Source organism: Fusarium redolens (assembly GCF_020744475.1).
Source record: "Fusarium redolens strain MPI-CAGE-AT-0023 chromosome Unknown BKA55scaffold_8, whole genome shotgun sequence".
Lineage (NCBI taxonomy): Eukaryota > Fungi > Ascomycota > Sordariomycetes > Hypocreales > Nectriaceae > Fusarium > Fusarium redolens.
The window spans coordinates 1,319,051-1,338,169 of NW_025763671.1; the positions used below are offsets into that span (position 1 = coordinate 1,319,051).

The following is a 19,119-nucleotide window of genomic DNA, read 5'->3' on the forward strand; positions in this document are numbered from 1 at the left end:
CCGGAACCCGAGTCAATCTTTGCCAATCTCATCAAATGGAAGACTTCCATTTTTGTTTTAGTATCCAAGTCTTTGGGGCAGGCAAACTCGCCTCGCGTACCCCAGAGCCAACCAGTGCTTAGACCAGGTACAGGCTGTAATGTTGATATCTGGATCATGGTTTTCTTCAAAAAGCAGTGAAAAAGACTCACACAAAGAAAGTGACCGAACTACTCACAAAAGCTTCCGAAATTTTAAATCGATTGGGCTTGATAAGAATCGGATCATAGCGTGCGGTGCGTAAATTGAGTGCTGCGGTTTTCGGCGGTTTGATGAACTTCGAATTTGACCTGTCGTACGTAACTCAAGGCGTCGGTCGCCTCCCCCTGGTCCACCCTGGTCCTCAACAGCTTGGAGTCGGAGTGACATTGTCCATGTACCGGTACTTGACCATCCCTCATCGCTTTTTGGACCCCGTCCCCAATGGATTTCAGGGCCCAGGTACCTCCGTGACGCGCTGATCGACCCTGTAGCTTCAGGTACCCTCCACTGACCGCCCGCCCCAGGCTCCTGGCCTAGGCCACGCCAGGCCAGGTTGTCGAGCGCCCCTCCACTCCCCCCTTCAACTTGACCCCTCCACTCCACCCGCTTCGGGTGTCTTCCCCTTCCATTGAGCTTCCTTCAGTTCAGGTCCAGTGGTTTTTTCGAGAGAGCTCACCTCACTCACTCACTCAACTTGCAGTGTCTCGTTCCAAACTCCCGCCGCTTCTATTTGCTCCTCCATTCTCACCTCTCTCATCGTCTTGAGCAATCTTCATCCTCTTCTCTTCCCCTTCCTTTTTGCCCGTCTCTCTGTCATAATCTCATCTTTCCCTCCCAATCCTCAATTTCAACTTCATTGTCGCAGCCCACTTGAGCTCGTGTGCAGTGGTGAGTGTGTGCTTTTTTCCCCGCCGAACGGTTGTCAACTCTCTTCGACGAGCCAAAGTCAATCGCAATCACGACTGCTTCGTTTGAGCATTGAGTTTTGCGCTCATATAAACCACTGTGAAATCTGTTGTTTCGTTGTTTCGTTTTGTCAGCCCTGGCTGTTGCTTCAACTCCAATCCTGAGCTGAACTATCCGAATCGATTTTACGCCTGCGAGACAATACTGGTCATCCTTGAACCAGACCAGACTCAACAGTTGCTAACGATTCTCTCCATCAGAATTGAAGAAAGGAATAAATTGACACTCGCCAATTCATTCTAAACTTTGCGTTTCTCCTCCATTCCTCATAATTAAAAATGTCCGCCAAGTCGATTCTCGAGGCCGACGGCAAGGCCATCCTCAACTACCACCTTACCCGCGCTCCCGTTATCAAGCCCAGCCCTCTTCCTGCGCCTACTACTCACAACCCTCCCAGCAGACTCGCCTCGCTGCACTTCCCTGAGGATGCCAATGTTGAGGATATTCTGAACCAGGCTGAGGTCACCTACCCTTGGCTCCTCCAGCCCGACGCTAAGTTCGTTGCCAAGCCCGATCAGCTCATCAAGCGACGAGGAAAGAGTGGTCTTTTGGCCCTGAACAAGACCTGGCCTGAGGCTAAGGCTTGGGTTGCTGAGCGAGCCGGTAAGGAGCAGCAGGTTGAGCACACCACTGGTGTGTTGAGACAGTTCCTTGTCGAGCCTTTTGTTCCTCATCCCCAAGACACTGAGTACTACATCAACATCAACTCAGTCCGTGATGTAAGTTGAAGCATTGTTTCCCCTTGTGTTTTTGGATTAGTTCCTCGGGCGCTAGAGATTCCCAAGATTCTCATCTTGAGAACGAAAGAAGGGAATAGGAAGAGAAGGAAAGAATCTGAAGAGAAGAAAGGGGTATGCCGCAACTTGTATTCGCTGCTCGGCGTTGCATATTCGAATTGTGGGCTCGTTCTACCTGTGCCGGCAATCCTTCTTTGTACCGAAACGGGCGAACGGATGCCGCGATAAGAAATCGTCGGAAACCACCCCCGTTCTTCTCGGACCCTTCCGCGAACAACCCCCACATCGAGTACCGGTTTTCCGGCCTATACCCAACTGCCAAACTATCTGGATCTAATTTACTAATACCTCCATCTATAGGGTGACTGGATCCTCTTCACCCATGAGGGTGGTGTTGATGTTGGCGATGTTGACGCTAAGGCTGAGAAGCTCTTGATCCCTGTCGACCTCGCCGAGTACCCTTCCAACGAGGAGATCGCCGCTACTCTTCTCAAGAAGGTTCCCCAGGGTGTCCACAACGTCCTTGTTGACTTCATCACCCGCCTCTATGCCGTCTACGTTGACTGCCAGTTCACTTACCTCGAGATCAACCCTCTCGTTGTCATTCCCAACGAGGACAAGACCTCCGCCGCTGTCCACTTCCTCGATCTTGCTGCCAAGCTCGATCAGACTGCCGACTTCGAGTGTGGTGTCAAGTGGGCCATTGCCCGATCTCCTGCTGCTCTCGGTCTTACCAACATTGCTCCCTCCGCTGATGGCAAGATCAACATCGATGCTGGCCCTCCTATGGAGTTCCCCGCTCCCTTCGGTCGTGAGCTGACCAAGGAGGAGGCTTACATCGCTGACCTCGACGCTAAGACTGGTGCTTCCCTGAAGCTCACTGTTCTGAACGCCAAGGGCCGTATTTGGACTCTTGTTGCTGGTGGTGGTGCTTCCGTCGTCTACGCCGATGCCATTGCCTCTGCTGGTTTCGCTGACGAGCTCGCCAACTATGGTGAGTACTCCGGTGCTCCCACCGAGTCTCAGACCTACCACTACGCCCGAACTGTTCTTGACCTTCTCCTCCGTGCTCCTCAAAGCGATGAGGGCAAGGTTCTCTTCATCGGTGGCGGTATTGCCAACTTCACCAACGTCGCCAGCACTTTCAAGGGTGTTATCCGAGCGCTGCGAGACTTCGCTCCGAAGTTGATCGAGCACAATGTTTCCATCTGGGTGCGACGTGCCGGTCCCAACTACCAAGAGGGTCTGAAGAACATGAAGGCCGCCACTCAGGAGCTCGGCCTCAACGCCAAGATCTTTGGCCCTGAGATGCACGTCTCTGGTATTGTGCCTCTGGCCCTCGTCCCTGGGAAGTGGGAGGAGAGCAAGGCGCAGGAGTTCCAGAGTTAAGGGGTTGAAAACTTTACCAGGGGGTTGGTATAGTATGAAGGGATGACGCAGGTATACATGAGATGCCTGTAGTGAACGACTTTTTGTACTGCAAGATAGACAAACGGGTACCAGGTGGTGCGATGCAATTCTGGGGGCTTGAGGCCAAAAATGGTCGAACAAGCCGTGTATGGCAGTATTTGAGCTATAACGGAAAGAAAGTTAATAGATCTGATGACACTTATGGATTTGATGAGCCTCTTAGTGATTCAGGATATTTGTGTATGAAATGCTGTGTTGCAGGTTCCACTGATGCTTCATGGATATTGAATACATTTTAATGCATTATCTGCTTACGTGCAATTTTCCTCCACAGCTTGTCTTTCTATTGTTGACCAAGTCAGACTAGTTTATCGGATTCGTTGCGTATCCTCCTTTATGGACAGGGAATGCCTACTCATTTCCTCTGCCGTAGTCGGGGAGAGGCTCGAGCCGCCGCGTAAAACTGGCATTAAGGCAGAGTCTTGTTTGAAAAAGCAGCATAAGAGCAGCATTAATGGAAACTCGACATCTTGCAACACATCCTGTAAGCATACGGAGTAGTCTCCTTCAAGGGGGTCCACATAGGTGTGTATGTGTGCTCAAAATTGCAGTGATGGTTTTTTTGGGGGCTTATACTGATGAGGGCAACAGGAAAGGGAATTGTACTGCCTATTTCATATGGATGCATATACTAGGGCAATAGATGCATGGCAATTAAAATTTCGGTAGGATATGATAATGCTGAACCGACCGAGTACCGATGGCATTGAGAATCGGACATTTAGTATGCCCTATTGTTCAGTTACTTTCACATACAACAGCCTGACAGGAGTTATGCAATCCCAAGCAATTAAGTCCATGATAATTCCTAAGTCAATAGCAAACAGTGTATCTGTATAAAAAGCTCAAATCAAGAGGATCTCAAGAACCTTCTAGTGAGCAGGCTCGGAATCTGAGCCTGAGAAGTAGTCGTCATATCACCAGATGGTGATGACGGGTGGTATCGTATGCTTTTCGTATCTGAAGAAATCAAACGTGTCATAACTTCCCGTTCCAAGTACCAGATGCAGCACATTGTCTTTTTTTCGCTTGCTTCTCACGCCTGTTCCAGACAGGCCCCTAAAGCGCAAACACCATGGCGGCTAAAGGTAGGGCCATAACCCAAGCCAAAGGGCGGTTAAGAATAGCAGCATCCTCATCGTCCTCTCCATCCTTGGTATCTCCACCATTTGAGTTGGTGCTGTTGTCGGTGTTGGTACTGTTGTTGTCATCGGTAGTCTCGCTCCCTGTGTCTGCGTCGTTCTTACCAGACGCATTGGACTCGTCGTCCTTCAAGGGAATGACCTTGAGGTCCTTCATAGCACTGCCGTCAGCGTTACTGACATCAAGCTTGACGTTCCAGTCCGAGATATTGATGATCTTTCCGCTAGGCTTATTCTTAATTCCGTTGTCGACCAGCTTCTGGGCATCGTCAGGGATGGTTGGAAGGGTAAAGTTGTTGTCGAAACCGCTGTCCTCGATGATGCTAGCCTTACAAGCCGGAGCCTTAGGAGAGCTCTTGCTTGCAGGCTGAGATTGGACCTCCTTCCAGTTAATCCTAGCAAACTGGTTCTTCAGGCGGTTGAAATCTCCAAGAATGCGAAGCTTGTCTCCAGTAATCTTGACGAGGCCATAGTTGTTGTCCTCCTCAGTATACTCGTACACAACGCCACCAGAGAAAACCGGGGTCATTTCGTCTCCGTACATGGCTTGAGTCTCGTTCCAGTAACGAGGCTGAGGTTTGTTGCACCCATATTCGCTGAAGAAGATCGGGATAGAGGTTGAGTTGAAGCCAGCAACAAGATCGTCGTAGGAAGAGGTCTCAAAGGTGGCCTCAGGTCCACACCATGAGTAAGAGTTGAGCGCAAAGAGGTCAGCACGGCTCATGTCACCCTTGTCCTCCGAGTCGGCACACTGAAGGTAGTTCCAAGTATCCCAGAGAACATCGCGGACGTCAGCAGCGGAATAACCAACAGGAATCTGGCGCTTCAAGTTGTTCTTGATGTAGTTTTTGAGATCGCGTGTAACAGCACGGATATACTGAGGAGCAAACTCAGCAGTGGCCTGGTTGTTGATGACCTCGTTGGCGGAGAAGAATAGAAGAGTGTTGGGATAATTGCCAAACGCCTCAGTGATGGCAAAAGTGCGGTTAAGGTAGGCTGTGTAGTAGCTCTCCCAGGGCTTCTCCGAGTGAAGAGCTTCACCAGGCAGGGGAGAGTTGACATCAATCATCATGTACATGCCGGCCTAGCGAAAGTATGTTAGTTCATCACCAACATAGGCCGAGACAAATCACTTACAGCATTGAAAATACTAGCGCACTCATCATGGTTGATATTGGGATCGAGGTTGTAAACACGGATCGCATTGATCCCAAGAATCTGCATGAGAGCAGCATCTCGCATGCATTCGTCCTTGTGACTGAGAGGATCTCTTCCGCTGGAAGGATCGTAACCGGCACTGCCTCCAGGTTGGTAGGCCATACCAACAATCTGGAATTTGTCGCCAGTCTCGGGATTAATGAAGTCAGTTCCCTTGATCTCCAAAGGAGGCACAGCACCGACAACCGCGGCCCCAAGGGCCATGAGGGCGGCGTTGATCTAGGATGCATGTCAATATGTGGTGTAACGAATGCGCCATATGCAGTGGCGCGAGGTGGGCGAACATACAAGCATAGCGATAACGTGCTACTGAATCTTTCTGTATTGGCTTTTCCCAAAAGTCCCGATAATAGTGCAAGAGCTGATTGTAGACCTGGAAGAACACAGCACAAACACCTTAGTTCACGGCAAAAGGTTGCGTTGTTGACTGATGGTGTTGGTGAAGAGAGCGAGGATGAACAAGGAGTGAGTACCTTGGGTAAAATCAAGGTGCGAAATGAACCGATCTCGATGAGAAAGAGCGATAAGAAGTGAAAGGACCACAATTCGAGAACAATCGCTTGGCAAAGAAGGAGCGTATGGGGTTGGGAGAAGGAGCAAGCAACGTGGTGGAGGAAGAGGAGTGGGAGTGGAAGTGGGAGAAGGTTAGGATAAATGTCAGCGACTGACAGTGATGGATCAATCCGCAAATAATGCTGCAATTCAATGTGGAGGCGGAAGTGTTACAGGCATGCAACAACCAAACGAGAAGATTAGACGGGAACAGAGATGAGCAGGTGCAGTACGATATAGATTCAGACCGAATCCCAGTGCAGCGGAAGAGGCAAGCTCAAATAAGAAAGGATACCGAGGCCAAGCACTTAATTGATGGACAGGGGATTGGTGGCATAGATCCCATCCTAATCAACAATAAACACAAGACATCAACGCCGCAAGCCTGGACCGTTTCCAGACTGCAGTCTATTACACCACTATCGGGACACCGGCCATGGTATCTTGGCTTTAGCATGAATAGATCAGGTTCCGGCAGAAGCCAAGCTTCAAGCCAAGACACGTAAACAAGTCAAGTGTTGGGTTTTAGAATAGTCTATACGAGGTCTCTAATATGGATAGCAAACAGTAATGTGAGTGGAACTAGACAGATGTCACTGCATCATCAGAAGGTGAGAGAAATAATCAATCAGCATCAATTGCAAGTTGTCTAACTGCCTCCATTCACTCATTATTCTTGCCCGAACGAGCAGCTGAATAATTACAGACCCTTGTGTTTACAAGGATCCCCGACCTAGTCGAGTTGTTGCTGGGGTTGGTTGGCGCTGGATGGGAAACTCACTTTACTGTTTGCAGTCTAGATTCGGCGATTGAACGATGAGAACGGGGTCTCGAAGACAGGTTGACGAGAATGAGTGGACAGAACAGAACGAATCTGAGACTGTAAGACAGATATCAAAGTCAAAAAAGATATGGAAGGTCAACAGCCATTGGTGAATCAGATCTGCTTGTCAAGCCACTTAAACTACGTTATGTACCATGCTCAGATCTGATCTGGTTTGATCAACCAACCATTCACTGTTGCTTAATGACAAATGACCGTTGAAGGGTTTCCCGAACGGTCCCACCACGTTTTAAATGTGCGCTTGTCACTCAACATCCTTGCACGATTGCAATTTCTAGTTGCAGAAGTTTAATTACTGGCAGCTTTGACTGTAACTGTACCTTTCTTGGCATCAATATCGCCATGCTACCAGGGAGCTATGTCGGTGAACAGTAGGCGATCTTTACAGTACTCTTTGCTCACTTGGATGAATCATGCTGCTTACATAAGGCACTTACAGTATACTTCAAGTCACCAGATGTTTGCAGCCAAACAGTGAGTTAACATGCAGCGTAGTGATGCCGGTTTGGTCGTTACTACATAATGGGAACAAGTGAGCGTGGGGATTTGACTCATAAGTTACGTTACACTGTTGTCAATTTAGGAATGTAGTCCTCCAGCCAACGACATAACAGGAGTCCCCTTGGAACCACATGTCATAACCAAGATGTGAAGATGCCTAGTGATAGAACGTATCATACACACTCAGTCACAAGTAGCACCTAATTAAGGGCGACGCTTCAAAGTGTTTGTGTGTTGTTGATCAAATTTCCCTGGTCCCTCGTGACCAGGCACTCCTCATACCATGGTCGCTGGTAGCGCATAAGTTATAATTCCATTCGTGGCAGCTTCCCGCGCAGTACGAGGTCCTAATGCTCGTGCATCTTGATCTTTTGGACGAATATTCCTTGATACTTGATGTCATCGGCTCTTTAAGTATATGATGGGCGCAGAGTTATGTCCTGACAATGACATCTCCATGCTGAGGAAATTACCCCATCCCGATTTATGAGTGCTTCATAATCAGCTAGAAAACACAACTACGTCCTTACACAAACAGAAGCATAAGACAAACACATTGCAAATGCTACATAATATATAGATAAGAAATGCAAACAAGACGCTACAGAGAGCGGAACAAAACAAGCTTCCTAAAAGGAGCTTTGTGGGCTTCATACCATTAATTTTTATCTTCGTGCCTACACTACGAAGGCTACCCTATACTCTACGAAATCCAGCTGCAATGATCGAACACGATGGCTTAGTGATGATGCCATAGACCAACAAAAGCAATAGCATTCTACACGTAACTGGCATTTACCAAACTCCAAGATCATGTCATATCAAGTTAACACTCATTAAGTAAAGATTAGAATGACTTCGACGATTTGGGCAAACGCATTTAAAGTCACGATTCATTCTCATTAGGGACAACAAGTTCGTCAGAAACTCCAAGGGAATTGATACACTATGTAGGCAGGAAACTAACTCTAGATTAGAGTATGGGGTAATCGGTCTTATTAAAGCATAGAAAAAGGCCAAATAGCTCTCCGGGGTAACACTGAAAGAAAAAGAAGAAAGTCGTGTACAGCTTCGAAATGAACTAAGGGGCAGAAATGTCAGGAGGCACGCAGCCAGGAAGAGTCTGGTCTTATTGACCAGTTCCTGTCCCGGTTTGTACCTCGAAAATATTTTGCCCTGTCCTTGCTCGCTTGCCGATGTCATCGAAATGATGTAAGAGGCCTTTGGTTCTATTACGGTCAAGTCGACCAGCGAACCTCCTGACAAAGCATATACTTTTGGGTTGCTCTACATCAGGCCGTGAAATATATGGAGGGTCGTAACAAATGCGGGCTATCGAGCTGCCCAGAGACGCCGTTGCTCCATCGCCAGCACAACTTCAAATACATAAGACAGCCTAGTAGCCGTTCATCGTCATTCGTTGCGAGTTTCGGCTCAACTCGCGGTCGGCGGCAGGACTGATGGGTCGGCTGCTAGCACCACCGTGAGCACTGCTCTCCTTCAGGGCCAGCAGTTGCTTGGCACGGAAGGTCTCGTAATGGATCTGAGAGGTGGTCTCGATAAGGTCCTGGAGGTGGGTTCGGAGAAGGAAGTCTCGCAGGTAGACAAATTCGCAATGAGTCTCGTCCTCGACGTTGATGACTCCCCATCGGTTCTGGCGGCCGCGGACCTGCTTACCATTGACGATGATCGACTTCTCGGAACCGACAACAGCGAAGGGAACAAGATTCTGTTACGTATTAGCATGTGCACAATCTGATTGAATTTGAGCGACTGGTACAAACCTTGATCTGACCGTTCAGAGCACGCTCCTCATCATCAAACTCCTCGTTATCGTAGGGGTACATCTTGAGGTTGTGGAAAGCAAACTCCTCCTTGATGCGCTCCTTGAACTCCTGACGCTCTTCAACAGTCAGGGTGTCGGCCTTGGCAATGACAGGCACTACGTTAACGACATCAGACAGCTTCTTCAAGACGACAATATCAATGGGCTTGAGAGAGTGGCCCGATGGCTGGATGAAAAAGAGACAGCAGTGAATACGGGTATCCTGGATGTAGCGCTCTCGCTGTGCAGTGAGCTCCTTGCGCAAGTACGCGGAGTGCTGATCCTTGATGTACTTGACGATGGGGTCCCAACAGCGGTCGTTGTTGACAAGGTCACCGTAACCGGGAGTATCGACAATGTTGAGTCTAAGTCGGACACCGTTCTCCTCAATGTTGTGAGAAACGGCCTGGATCTCAGTGGTCTGGCGAATAGGCTCGTCGGGCTGGAAGCGACCCTTGGAGTCGATCAGGTGAGAAGCGAAGATGGTGTTAATGAGCGTTGACTTGCCCATGCCGGTCTGGCCTACAATGCGCAAGACATGTTAGTATAGAAACTTGATTGCAGACCGGCAGTTGGGCTGCGAGCAATCACACCATGGCAGTTGAACCATAGGGGCAATTAGGAACAGAATCGTCACTTACCAACGCAGATGACGTTGAATTGGAAACCGCGCTTCAAGAGCTTCTTCTCAATCTGGGAAGTGATGCTGTCGAAACCGACATGGCTTTGAGGATAGATGGTGTTGGGAGGAGCGGCAGCCATCTTGAATAACTCGGACTGGAGAGAAGCGTTCGATTAAAACAGTGAGCGAAGGTAAGAGTAGAGCTTGGGAATGTTGTGACTATTCCAAGAAAGAAAGACTGGACTCGAGGCAACTAAGGTCAACACGAGCGCGAACAGTTAGCAAGGTCAAAGTGACGCCTGAAGATATAGCGAAGCTGGGAGTTGGAGGTTTAGGAGAGGCGGCGTAGAAACCGATCCTAGGGGGAACTTTTCGGGCACTGGGCTTCCTGCCACCTTAGCAAACAATTTCCCTACTGGAAGGGAGGTCCAGGGTCCCAAAGAAAGGGGGAAAGCGCGTTTGGAGCTTCTCATTGGTTCAAGTAGGTCAGTGCGTCGGTTAGCTGATGATTGGCTGGCGGCACTTTGAGATAGCCCAGGCCATCAGACTTTTGAGCTGGAATTTGAAGCCTTGCGTATTTTGATCATCGCGACCCCAATTCGAGCACAACGACCCGTAGACGCTTCATCTCTGTCAGGGAGCAATCACTTGCCATCGAAGCACTTAGACATTGATCAATTCAATTCGTTTCGTTTCCAAGTCCCTTGGGCCGGCCTTGCAACTTCGACTGGGACTGAACCGCCAAATCCGATAGATCGTCAAACATCTTCAAGTCCGTTTACGTTTCTCTGTGAAGATGGCTGCTGCGCTTCTCCCCCGACTCTACTCTCCGACCCTACTATCTGCGGTGTCTTTTCGCCAGTTCACCCAGAAGCTCTTCCCATCGTTGTCAATTGCGATCCCGGGCGTTTCCTTAAATCTCCCCACCATCGATGATATCTGGGAGTCTGTGCTACGCGCTGTACCTAAGAACAAGGTCTCCCATTCGAGAAAACGACACAGACAAATGGCGGGCAAGGCGCTGAAGGATGTGAACAATTTGTGCAAGTGTCCCGGATGTGGTCAACCCAAGCGTACACACCGATTATGCCAAACTTGCTTAGAAGGTATATTGTTTCTCTCTCGGTATAACCGTGACAAGAACGCATTCTAACAAAGTATAGAAATGAGACAAATTTGGCGTCAGGACTACCCTAATGATAGGTCGATCTAAAGAGGGAAGGATATGGAACATTGATGATTTACCACTGTAACAAGAGTCTGTATAGTCACCACGGAATCATGCATACCATGGGCGTTTTGGCTTATTTGAGCCTTGTATGAATATGAACAATAAAAAAGTTAAGACTAGCATGATTATGCTCTAGCAACTAGATGATTTGAATCGTGAAAAAAATGTGTTTCAACTTGATGTATACAACGTTCTGAAGCAATATGGTTTTAACATACAAGAGTATAACCTGGTGATCCCCTACTTATTAATACAGTTCGGTAAATCTTTAATATTAGGAAATGCCGTATTCATCCATACCTATATCTTGAATGTTTTGTCTTGATTCTGGAGCTTTGTATTTATGACACTCTGATGCCCCACCAAAGCCTCTGGCATCCATCCGCAGTTCAGTTCCAGCCAAGCATTTTCATTCATACACAACGTCATATCGAAGAGTGAGAGAAGCACAGCATTCAGCCCGAGGTGGGGAGAGATGGTAAGGCGATTGAAGACTCAGTAATTGATAGAAAGGCAACTGATTTCCCTAGTCGAAACAATATTTGACCACGCATACCGTGGATAATGGTGAGCTTGACCTCCCCGCCGTGGGGTGAATCAATGAAGCAAGAGCTTGAACAAGCAGCTTACTAAAAGTGTACAGCCCACATCACCGACATCTTTTCTATTGCGACGACATCCAAGGCTGTTATATCAGGCAGTGGATCTTCTACGCTTCACATTCATGACACAACTGATCCTTCGTTCCCACTCAAGCAGTCCATCTCAGATGCCCATAAGCTGGGGTGTCATCACGTGTGCACTTCACGAAACGGCAACATCGCTGCGAGTGCTGGATTTGGCGGTGAGGTAAAAATTTGGAAAGTCGACAATGATACTGGCGAATGGAGTTTGAATGGCGAGATTACAGGATCTTCATCTAAGCCAGGCGAAGCCTGGGCTATGGCGTTGAGTGAGGATGGATCTTACCTGGCTACTACCACCAACGATGGCCGAGTCAACGTCTGGGACGTGATGGACGAGAAGAAGCCCAAGATTCGTGAGTACGAAACCGGAAGTGCTGGATCCGGTAGCTTTGGCATGTCCGTGGACTTGAGCCGAGATGGAAAATACACCGCCAGTGGCCACCAGAATGGATCTGTCTACATTTTCAACAACGATACAGGAAGAGTCCTGTACTCATTATCTGGTAGGTTGCCTCGTACACCTCTTCCGTATTATCTTTCTGACACGTGCTATCAGGTCTTGCAAAGCCTGTACGATCAGTTGCCTTTTCTCCTGGCAACACTCGACTTGCTGCAGCAGGTGACGCCGGAATCATCGCCCTCTACGACATGAAACACGGAGAACATGTTGGGAACTTGACTGGACACTCTTCATGGATCACATCACTCGACTGGAGCGACACTGGAGAATACCTGTTAAGTGGTTCAATGGATGGAAAGGTCAAGGTATGGTCAATTGAGCGAAGCGCATGTGTGGCAACACATAGTGAGACGGACAAAGCTCTATGGTCTGTAAAGTGGCTACCGAAGACAGTCAGAAGCGAGATGTTCTGCACCGCTGGCGCAAACAGGAGCCTCTCGTTCTACCGAGAGGCTACTGGTGGTTGATCATTGTGTAATAGAAGTGCTCAGCTCTTGGCGATGAGCGACAATTCGATCACCAAGACAACGCCAGAAGAGATTCACGTCAGAAGTTCATACTATTGCATGGACTAACAGCTTGTATATGTGAACTTGATGGCATGAATAGGACGAGTGGGTTTAAATGAAATCCACAGACTGAGGATAGGACCATAATCTTAGCAGTATTAACCGACCTGGGCTGTCATGTGTTGAAACAAAGATCATTGTCATTTCAGGTCATTTGTAAACAGAGACTTCTTACCTACTTCACCGTGTAACTTCGCTAATCAATCCTACCTACATTAATAGGTTGGATACTACTACTGTACGGCAGGCCGCTTCCGTGTAAAAAGTATGATGTAGCGCACGTGATCTCGCGCTTAAGTTCGCGTTGTCCTGCCAATCTTAAGGCTTGCACGTCATGCATCTGGTCCCTCCCAGCCTTCCCGTTAGAGCCACCCAACCTTGTCGCTGACCCTGTACCTGTGGTACTGAACGACCTCATACTTCGACCATCATCAATCACCATAAAGCATCCGTTCCCTCAACGTTAATCATTAAGCTTGCTACTTGCTTTTCCTTTCGGCACTACCTAGCGCCTGTTTACAGCTGTATCAATTTCACTTACAATTTATCAAGCGTCATCCTCAGCACTCAACAGCGCCATTTCGCTGCAGGACTGAGCCCACCATGCCCACAACTCGACGATCCGCTGCCAGCACTCGCAGCAGGGGGCCGCCAGCCAAGGGACAGTCTACTCTGAGTTTCTCAAACAAAGTCACAAAGCCAGTACCAAAAAACGCCAAGAAGTCTGCCATCTCTGCCTCTATCACAAAGGTCGACCCCAGCCAGCACGTTAAACAGCGTGAGGTTGAAGATATTGTTGTCAACAACCATGAGCCCATCGAGGTTGACAAGGAAGAAGAAGTTGAGGCAGCGACAGAGCCCGAGGCAGTCCCAGAACCTGGGAAATCTGAGTTGGAGCTGAGAGTAGAGAAAATCACAGACGCACAAATCAAGAAGTACTGGAAGTCCATTGAAGACCAATGGACTACGCCGCGATTGCACCAGCAAGGTGTATCTTTGAGTGAGAAGGTCCTTCGATATTTCGATGTCAGCTCACAATATGGTGTAAGTCAGCTTGAGCTTCATCATGGATTTGCCGTAGCTAACCCGCACAGCCCTGTATAGGCATGCCTCGCATCAAGCGCTGGAAGCGAGCTGAACGCCTCGGTCTTAAACCTCCAGTTGAAGTCCTCGCTGTTCTTCTCAAGGAAGAAAGCAAGGGTAACGATAAAATCGAAACGGCTCATATGGATGAGATCCTCAATTCGACTGCTGAGGGGGCCTGAAATGTCTTCGCTTGTTATTTGGTCCCTAGGGTATGTTGTACGGAGCAAGGTGTTTGAGGGAATACTATTCACATGCCGATGTGGCTTTATTTATCGTCTTAATTGTTCTATAAGCGCATAAAGAACTCGTCGAATGAGAAATCTATGATCTAAACTTGACTGTCAAAACACACAAAAATCTAGAGGGAACAGGCCTCGCGGCTTTCATCTAGTACCAAATACTCCTTGTCCGATGATGGGGAATGGGTTCCTTGCCCGCCGCTTCTAGTTCCTTCATGCTGTCATAGAGGAAAAAGTCTATTAGGATGGCGTTGACATGAGCGTCAGGGTGTTGACGCAGAATCTCTCGTCGAATCAGCTCGACACACCAGATGCTGCAAGCTAATTTGTTCAGTAAAAGAATAAGACTACAGTTTGAGTGACTTACCTCGTATTTGTAGCTCCCATGAACATCCGCTCTTTATCATCTTCTTGTCCTTGATGGCAGCTGCGACGGTTGGAGAACAGTACAAGGCACCCATAGTCATCAGAATTTGAGGGATACGATAATCGGCAAACATGGTGATCTTATCGATGTCTCGAAATTCTCCATATGACGCGCCGTTGAAGCATGCCCAGAGATCCGCAACGAGGATTTGTGCTCTCTTCATTAGACGAATCATCTTGCCGTCCTCGAAACGATGCTCATCACGGAAGCAGTCAAAATCCTGCGCCAGCAAGTTTACCAGGCGTGCTGCAGAACCGTCAGCAGCGTAAATGAGCTCTGCAACAGAGCCATCGTAGTGCTGGTATATGTGGTCAGTATCACTAATCATTGTCAGGATTGATGTTGTTCTGGCTTACTTTAGAGAGAACTTGACCAGCTTCTCGGAGACAGTCTAAGCGTTCCTCGAGGAGGGGAATTTCCTCTTCTGTGCATGACCGGAAGACATGTGTGAGGGTCTCAAGGGTACACTCTTCTTCGTTCTGCCAGTAAAAAGGATCCGTGATAGGAATACCTTTTAGTGAGGCAAAGGATTAGTTTTATATGCGTGAGTCATCGTGAAAAAATGGTAACTGACCTTCATCAAGTGCTCGTTGAAGAGCTGCCACCAAACTCCAATAACCCGTCCATCTTTGCCCGCGATACTCAATAGCAAAGCGTTCATCATCAGGCAGCTCAGACCAGAAAGAAAAGTTTAGCAAGTCCATAGTGAAAATGAAGTTGACAGTAGTTTCGTCCTTGGCCTTGGGGTGAAGTTCATGCTCTGACCAGGTGGCAGTTGAGTAACTCTTCCGTTGCATTTGCTCGTAAATGCTCTCCGCTGCCTTTTTCGAGGCACGCATATCAACGGCAACATCAATACAACTGTCGTAGACATATTCGGCGCTTTCGAGAACGCCTGTCTCGGGCTCCTCTTGGATATCAATCTTCCCCTGAAGGTGTTGACGGAGGAGTTCCAAGAGTTCGGTGTCGACCTCGTCGTCAGACATCGTTGCAAAAATTGGTTGTTGCACGTTAGGAGAAAAAGAACAAGCCAAGCGAAAAGAAGAAAGCGTAGAGCAAAAATATATAGCAAAGAGTGACAATGGGGGCAGTTTTCTTTGTTTGATTCAGTCTAGACTTTCAAGGTCGAGTCGAGTATCCAGATCCCTTATTTTTTTTTTCTCGGGGGCGGCCCGGCGGTCGCATAACTGCCACCGACAGCCCAGGGTACCTATCGTGCGTCCACTGGAGCTTGCTATGGCTGAAACACGGTAAAGAGGGATTGTATGATAGTCAGTGAACAGACGAATTCTTCTGGAAGTAACCAATTGACATGAATACTCACTAAATTGATGACTTAGTGACACCCTTTCGTTGGAGTGCCCCTTAGATAGACACTCATTGTCCTTGCATGTCCATCTGCACGTCACCATCCACTCAACCCATCAGTAAAAAAAAGTTAGAATGTTGCCGAGTCAAGCCTCCTAAGGGGAGGCAAGCAAACTTAGATACCTAGGAGCTTCATCCTAAGTGACAGAAAGACTTAGGTAAGTTAGCAAGAACTTAGGAGGCTTTTTCATGAGTTTATTTCAGCATCTTATGTCAAGGTGAAGTTTTCTTGCTCTTCGTGGCCTCCGGCTTTGATGGTTAGTGGTGTTCTGATTGACAGCACAGTGGAGTCCAATCATAAGCCTAGAAGACACCAAGAATTCCCGGCTTTAGAAGCTCGATGCTCTGTGATAGGCTCGTCTGATTGGTCGCCCTGCAACCCTGCTCTCCTGCTGAGGGCAGGTGCTCTATCTTAGCTCTCTCACCACTAACACCCAATTCAACCTTCCCACCTTCAACTGATCGCGACATTCTTCACCAACAAGCGCACCGACTCGACCTTAATGCGCAGCCCTCGGATCGGGCTAATCCACTCTTTCGATCCCGTTTCCGCGTTTAGAAAGCGATCACTGTAACCATGAATGCGACAAGCGCCGATCAGGCTCCGGCCCAGACACAGAATGCGGCTGCAGCTCCAGCTGTTGCTCCAGCTTCTACGCAGCAACCCCAAATACAAACACAAGCACAACGACAACAAGAGCAGCAGAAAAAACAAACTGCTTCGTCCGAGAACGCATACCCAAAACGCACGCCGGCCATGACGCGTGATCGACATAACCAGCAGTCTCTAGGCGCATCACTCAATACCTCTGTCAAGCAGGTACGTTTCTTATGCATGGAACTAAATATCGCCTCTCAGCCTTGATCTCGCACCAAGATGCGACGCGATCCGATGCCCAGGAGCGATGTATCTAGGATTGGACTGTATGCGATGCGACATGGCGATCATGCTCAACCAGCTTTATCAATGTGGGTATGCTAACTTGGGATCGCGCAGGCTCGTGTGCTCATGGTTGGTGCTGGCGGAATTGGTTGCGAGTTGCTCAAGAATCTCGTCCTCATCGGCTTTGGCGAAATACACATTGTAGACCTCGATACCATCGATCTTTCGAACCTGAACCGACAGTTTCTTTTCCGTCACGAACACATCAAAAAATCAAAGGCCCTAGTGCGTCATTCTGCCCAAAACGGAGGTTGGTTATATACTAATCAGCGCGCAGGTGGCCAAGGAGGCAGCAGAACGGTTCAATCCCAATGTCAAAATTGTCGCACACCATGCCAACATCAAGGATGATGAGTTTACTGTGGCCTGGTTTCAGCAATTCCGCATTGCTTTCAATGCTCTGGATAACCTCGAAGCGCGCAGGCACGTCAATAAGATGTGCCTGGCAGCCGATGTACCACTGATCGAGAGTGGCACCACCGGATTCAATGGCCAGGTGCAGGTTATCAAAAAGGGCATTACTGCATGCTACGACTGTACTCCCAAGGAAGCACCGAAATCTTTCCCTGTGTGTACAATTCGAAGCACCCCCAGTCAACCCATCCACTGTATTGTCTGGGGTAAAAGTTATTTGCTTAAGTATGCATGCGGATATCGACTTGTGAAAGATTGCTAACAACGAATTAGTGAGATATTTGGCACGAGTGAAGATCAGGCCGCATTTGACCATTCAACTGATGCCGACAACGGTAAGTGAGATGCTGTATTGAGGGGCAACGCATACTGACAAAAGGTAGCTAAAGAGATCGAAGAGTTGAAGAAGGAGTCCGAAGCTCTCAAGATGATTCGGGATGCCACTGGCACGTCCAAGTTCCCTCAGATGCTGTTCGACAAGGTGTTCAACGCCGACATCGAGCGATTACGCTCCGTGGAGGGCATGTGGACATCCCGGCGAGCGCCCGAGCCCCTTCGATATGAGATCGTTCTCGCGCAAGCTGGCGAGGCTATCGCCAATAAGGACACGATTCTGAATGACGATCAACGGGTTTGGTCCCTGGAAGAGAGCCTAGCGGTCTTCAATGACAGTCTTGACCGACTGAGCAAGCGAATTCTTGAGCTCAAGAAGAACAAAACACCTGAAGGCCCCGACCCCACAATCACCTTCGACAAGGATGACATTGATACCCTTGACTTTGTGACAGCAAGTGCCAACATTCGGTCAACAATTTTTGGAATTGACAAGAAGTCTCGGTTTGACACCAAACAGATGGCGGGTAACATTATTCCCGCTATTGCCACAACAAACGCAATCGTTGCTGGTCTCTGTGTTCTTCAGTCTTTCAAAGTTTTGAAGGGGGAGTATGCACAGTCTAAAGAGGTCTTCTTGACCCCCTTTGCCCCAGCTCGACTTCTGGCCCCCGATAGGTCCCGAGAGCCAAATCCCGAATGCCCTGTATGTAGTGTTTACTTCACAAGTATTATTGCAGACCTGTCTCGGGCGACTCTCAAGGATCTTGTCGATGACATCGTCAAGTCAAAACTGGGGTTTGAAGGCAAGGAGTTCGTCGTGAACAATGATGTAGGAACCTTGGTTGAATGTTTTGAAGACGGCGACGACGAGAATCTACCAAGGAAGCTGAGTGATCTCGGTAAGGCCTCACTGAAAGGACAAATGAACTGCTCGGAGAGGACTGACAAAACTATTAGGTATCAAGAAGGACTCATTCTTGACTGTCATCGACCAGGATGACGAAGACACGTTCGTCAATGTGGTTATCAATATCCAAGAAGGGTTTGTCTTTGTCTCTGTTGTTATTGAACTAGGCTTACAATTTATAGTACATTGAAAGAAGACGAGAAGCCGGTCAAGGCTACATTCTCAGAGAACCCTAAGATTCCGCGTCGACCAAAGAAGCTCCAGCCAGTCGCAGCGAATGGCAACGGAGAACTCAACAATGAGCAGGCCGTTAGTGCCGAGCCCAAGGGTGTCAAGAGGCCGCATGGAGAGGACGGCGAACCGCCTCTCAAGAAACTCAAGATCACCGAATCCGGAACCGATATTGTAGACGTGGACGAAGTCCAAAGCCAGGCCGCCGGCGGCGCTATCGTCATTGACGATTGATGGATAATTCAAGGGGTTGAAAGGACGATGCGCATATCCTAGGAATCAGGGCTTTACTAGTTGGCGCTTAAGCCACCGTCCAGGTTCAGC

The 19,119-nt window shown here is 48.5% G+C and overlaps 9 protein-coding genes across 9 annotated transcripts; 5 read left to right on the plus strand and 4 right to left on the minus strand.

Moving 5' to 3' along the window:
- Positions 1–118: 118 nt before the first annotated feature.
- Positions 119–763, minus strand: BKA55DRAFT_539637 (uncharacterized protein; the record flags this gene model as incomplete). The annotated part of the gene is made up of 3 exons (XM_046190162.1): positions 119–149; positions 218–658; positions 711–763. The coding sequence occupies 3 exons, from the start codon at positions 761–763 to the stop codon at positions 119–121; spliced, it is 525 nt and encodes a 174-aa protein (XP_046049389.1).
- A 502-nt stretch (positions 764–1,265) lies between these two features.
- On the plus strand, positions 1,266–3,113 carry BKA55DRAFT_512092 (uncharacterized protein; the record flags this gene model as incomplete). The annotated part of the gene is made up of 2 exons (XM_046187771.1): positions 1,266–1,706; positions 2,085–3,113. The coding sequence occupies 2 exons, from the start codon at positions 1,266–1,268 to the stop codon at positions 3,111–3,113; spliced, it is 1,470 nt and encodes a 489-aa protein (XP_046049390.1).
- Positions 3,114–4,253: 1,140 nt separating this feature from the next.
- BKA55DRAFT_594234 (Glucanosyltransferase-domain-containing protein) lies at positions 4,254–5,758 on the minus strand (the record flags this gene model as incomplete). The annotated part of the gene is made up of 2 exons (XM_046195640.1): positions 4,254–5,420; positions 5,474–5,758. The coding sequence occupies 2 exons, from the start codon at positions 5,756–5,758 to the stop codon at positions 4,254–4,256; spliced, it is 1,452 nt and encodes a 483-aa protein (XP_046049391.1).
- Positions 5,759–8,847: 3,089 nt separating this feature from the next.
- BKA55DRAFT_512493 (Septin-type guanine nucleotide-binding (G) domain-containing protein) lies at positions 8,848–10,038 on the minus strand (the record flags this gene model as incomplete). Its single annotated transcript, XM_046187812.1, has 3 exons — positions 8,848–9,180; positions 9,236–9,798; positions 9,918–10,038. 3 exons carry the CDS (start codon positions 10,036–10,038, stop codon positions 8,848–8,850), a joined length of 1,017 nt encoding a protein of 338 aa, XP_046049392.1.
- A 417-nt stretch (positions 10,039–10,455) lies between these two features.
- BKA55DRAFT_568699 (uncharacterized protein) lies at positions 10,456–11,283 on the plus strand. The gene is made up of 2 exons (XM_046192855.1): positions 10,456–11,004; positions 11,062–11,283. Exons 1-2 carry the CDS (start codon positions 10,695–10,697, stop codon positions 11,109–11,111), a joined length of 360 nt encoding a protein of 119 aa, XP_046049393.1. The 5' UTR covers positions 10,456–10,694; the 3' UTR covers positions 11,112–11,283.
- Positions 11,284–11,447: 164 nt separating this feature from the next.
- On the plus strand, positions 11,448–13,065 carry BKA55DRAFT_568702 (WD40-repeat-containing domain protein). Its single transcript, XM_046192856.1, has 4 exons — positions 11,448–11,607; positions 11,660–11,696; positions 11,773–12,318; positions 12,372–13,065. The coding sequence occupies exons 1-4, from the start codon at positions 11,605–11,607 to the stop codon at positions 12,740–12,742; spliced, it is 957 nt and encodes a 318-aa protein (XP_046049394.1). The 5' UTR covers positions 11,448–11,604; the 3' UTR covers positions 12,743–13,065.
- A 382-nt stretch (positions 13,066–13,447) lies between these two features.
- On the plus strand, positions 13,448–14,109 carry BKA55DRAFT_594238 (DNA polymerase delta, subunit 4-domain-containing protein; the record flags this gene model as incomplete). Its single annotated transcript, XM_046195641.1, has 2 exons — positions 13,448–13,888; positions 13,939–14,109. 2 exons carry the CDS (start codon positions 13,448–13,450, stop codon positions 14,107–14,109), a joined length of 612 nt encoding a protein of 203 aa, XP_046049395.1.
- A 96-nt stretch (positions 14,110–14,205) lies between these two features.
- BKA55DRAFT_371628 (uncharacterized protein) lies at positions 14,206–16,000 on the minus strand. Its single transcript, XM_046185898.1, has 4 exons — positions 15,171–16,000; positions 14,953–15,107; positions 14,537–14,894; positions 14,206–14,483 (listed from the first exon to the last, which is right to left on the minus strand). Exons 1-4 carry the CDS (start codon positions 15,580–15,582, stop codon positions 14,464–14,466), a joined length of 945 nt encoding a protein of 314 aa, XP_046049396.1. The 5' UTR covers positions 15,583–16,000; the 3' UTR covers positions 14,206–14,463.
- A 541-nt stretch (positions 16,001–16,541) lies between these two features.
- On the plus strand, positions 16,542–19,029 carry BKA55DRAFT_511614 (uncharacterized protein; the record flags this gene model as incomplete). Its single annotated transcript, XM_046187725.1, has 7 exons — positions 16,542–16,784; positions 16,962–17,132; positions 17,185–17,546; positions 17,595–17,656; positions 17,705–18,556; positions 18,615–18,699; positions 18,747–19,029. The coding sequence occupies 7 exons, from the start codon at positions 16,542–16,544 to the stop codon at positions 19,027–19,029; spliced, it is 2,058 nt and encodes a 685-aa protein (XP_046049397.1).
- Positions 19,030–19,119: the final 90 nt, after the last annotated feature.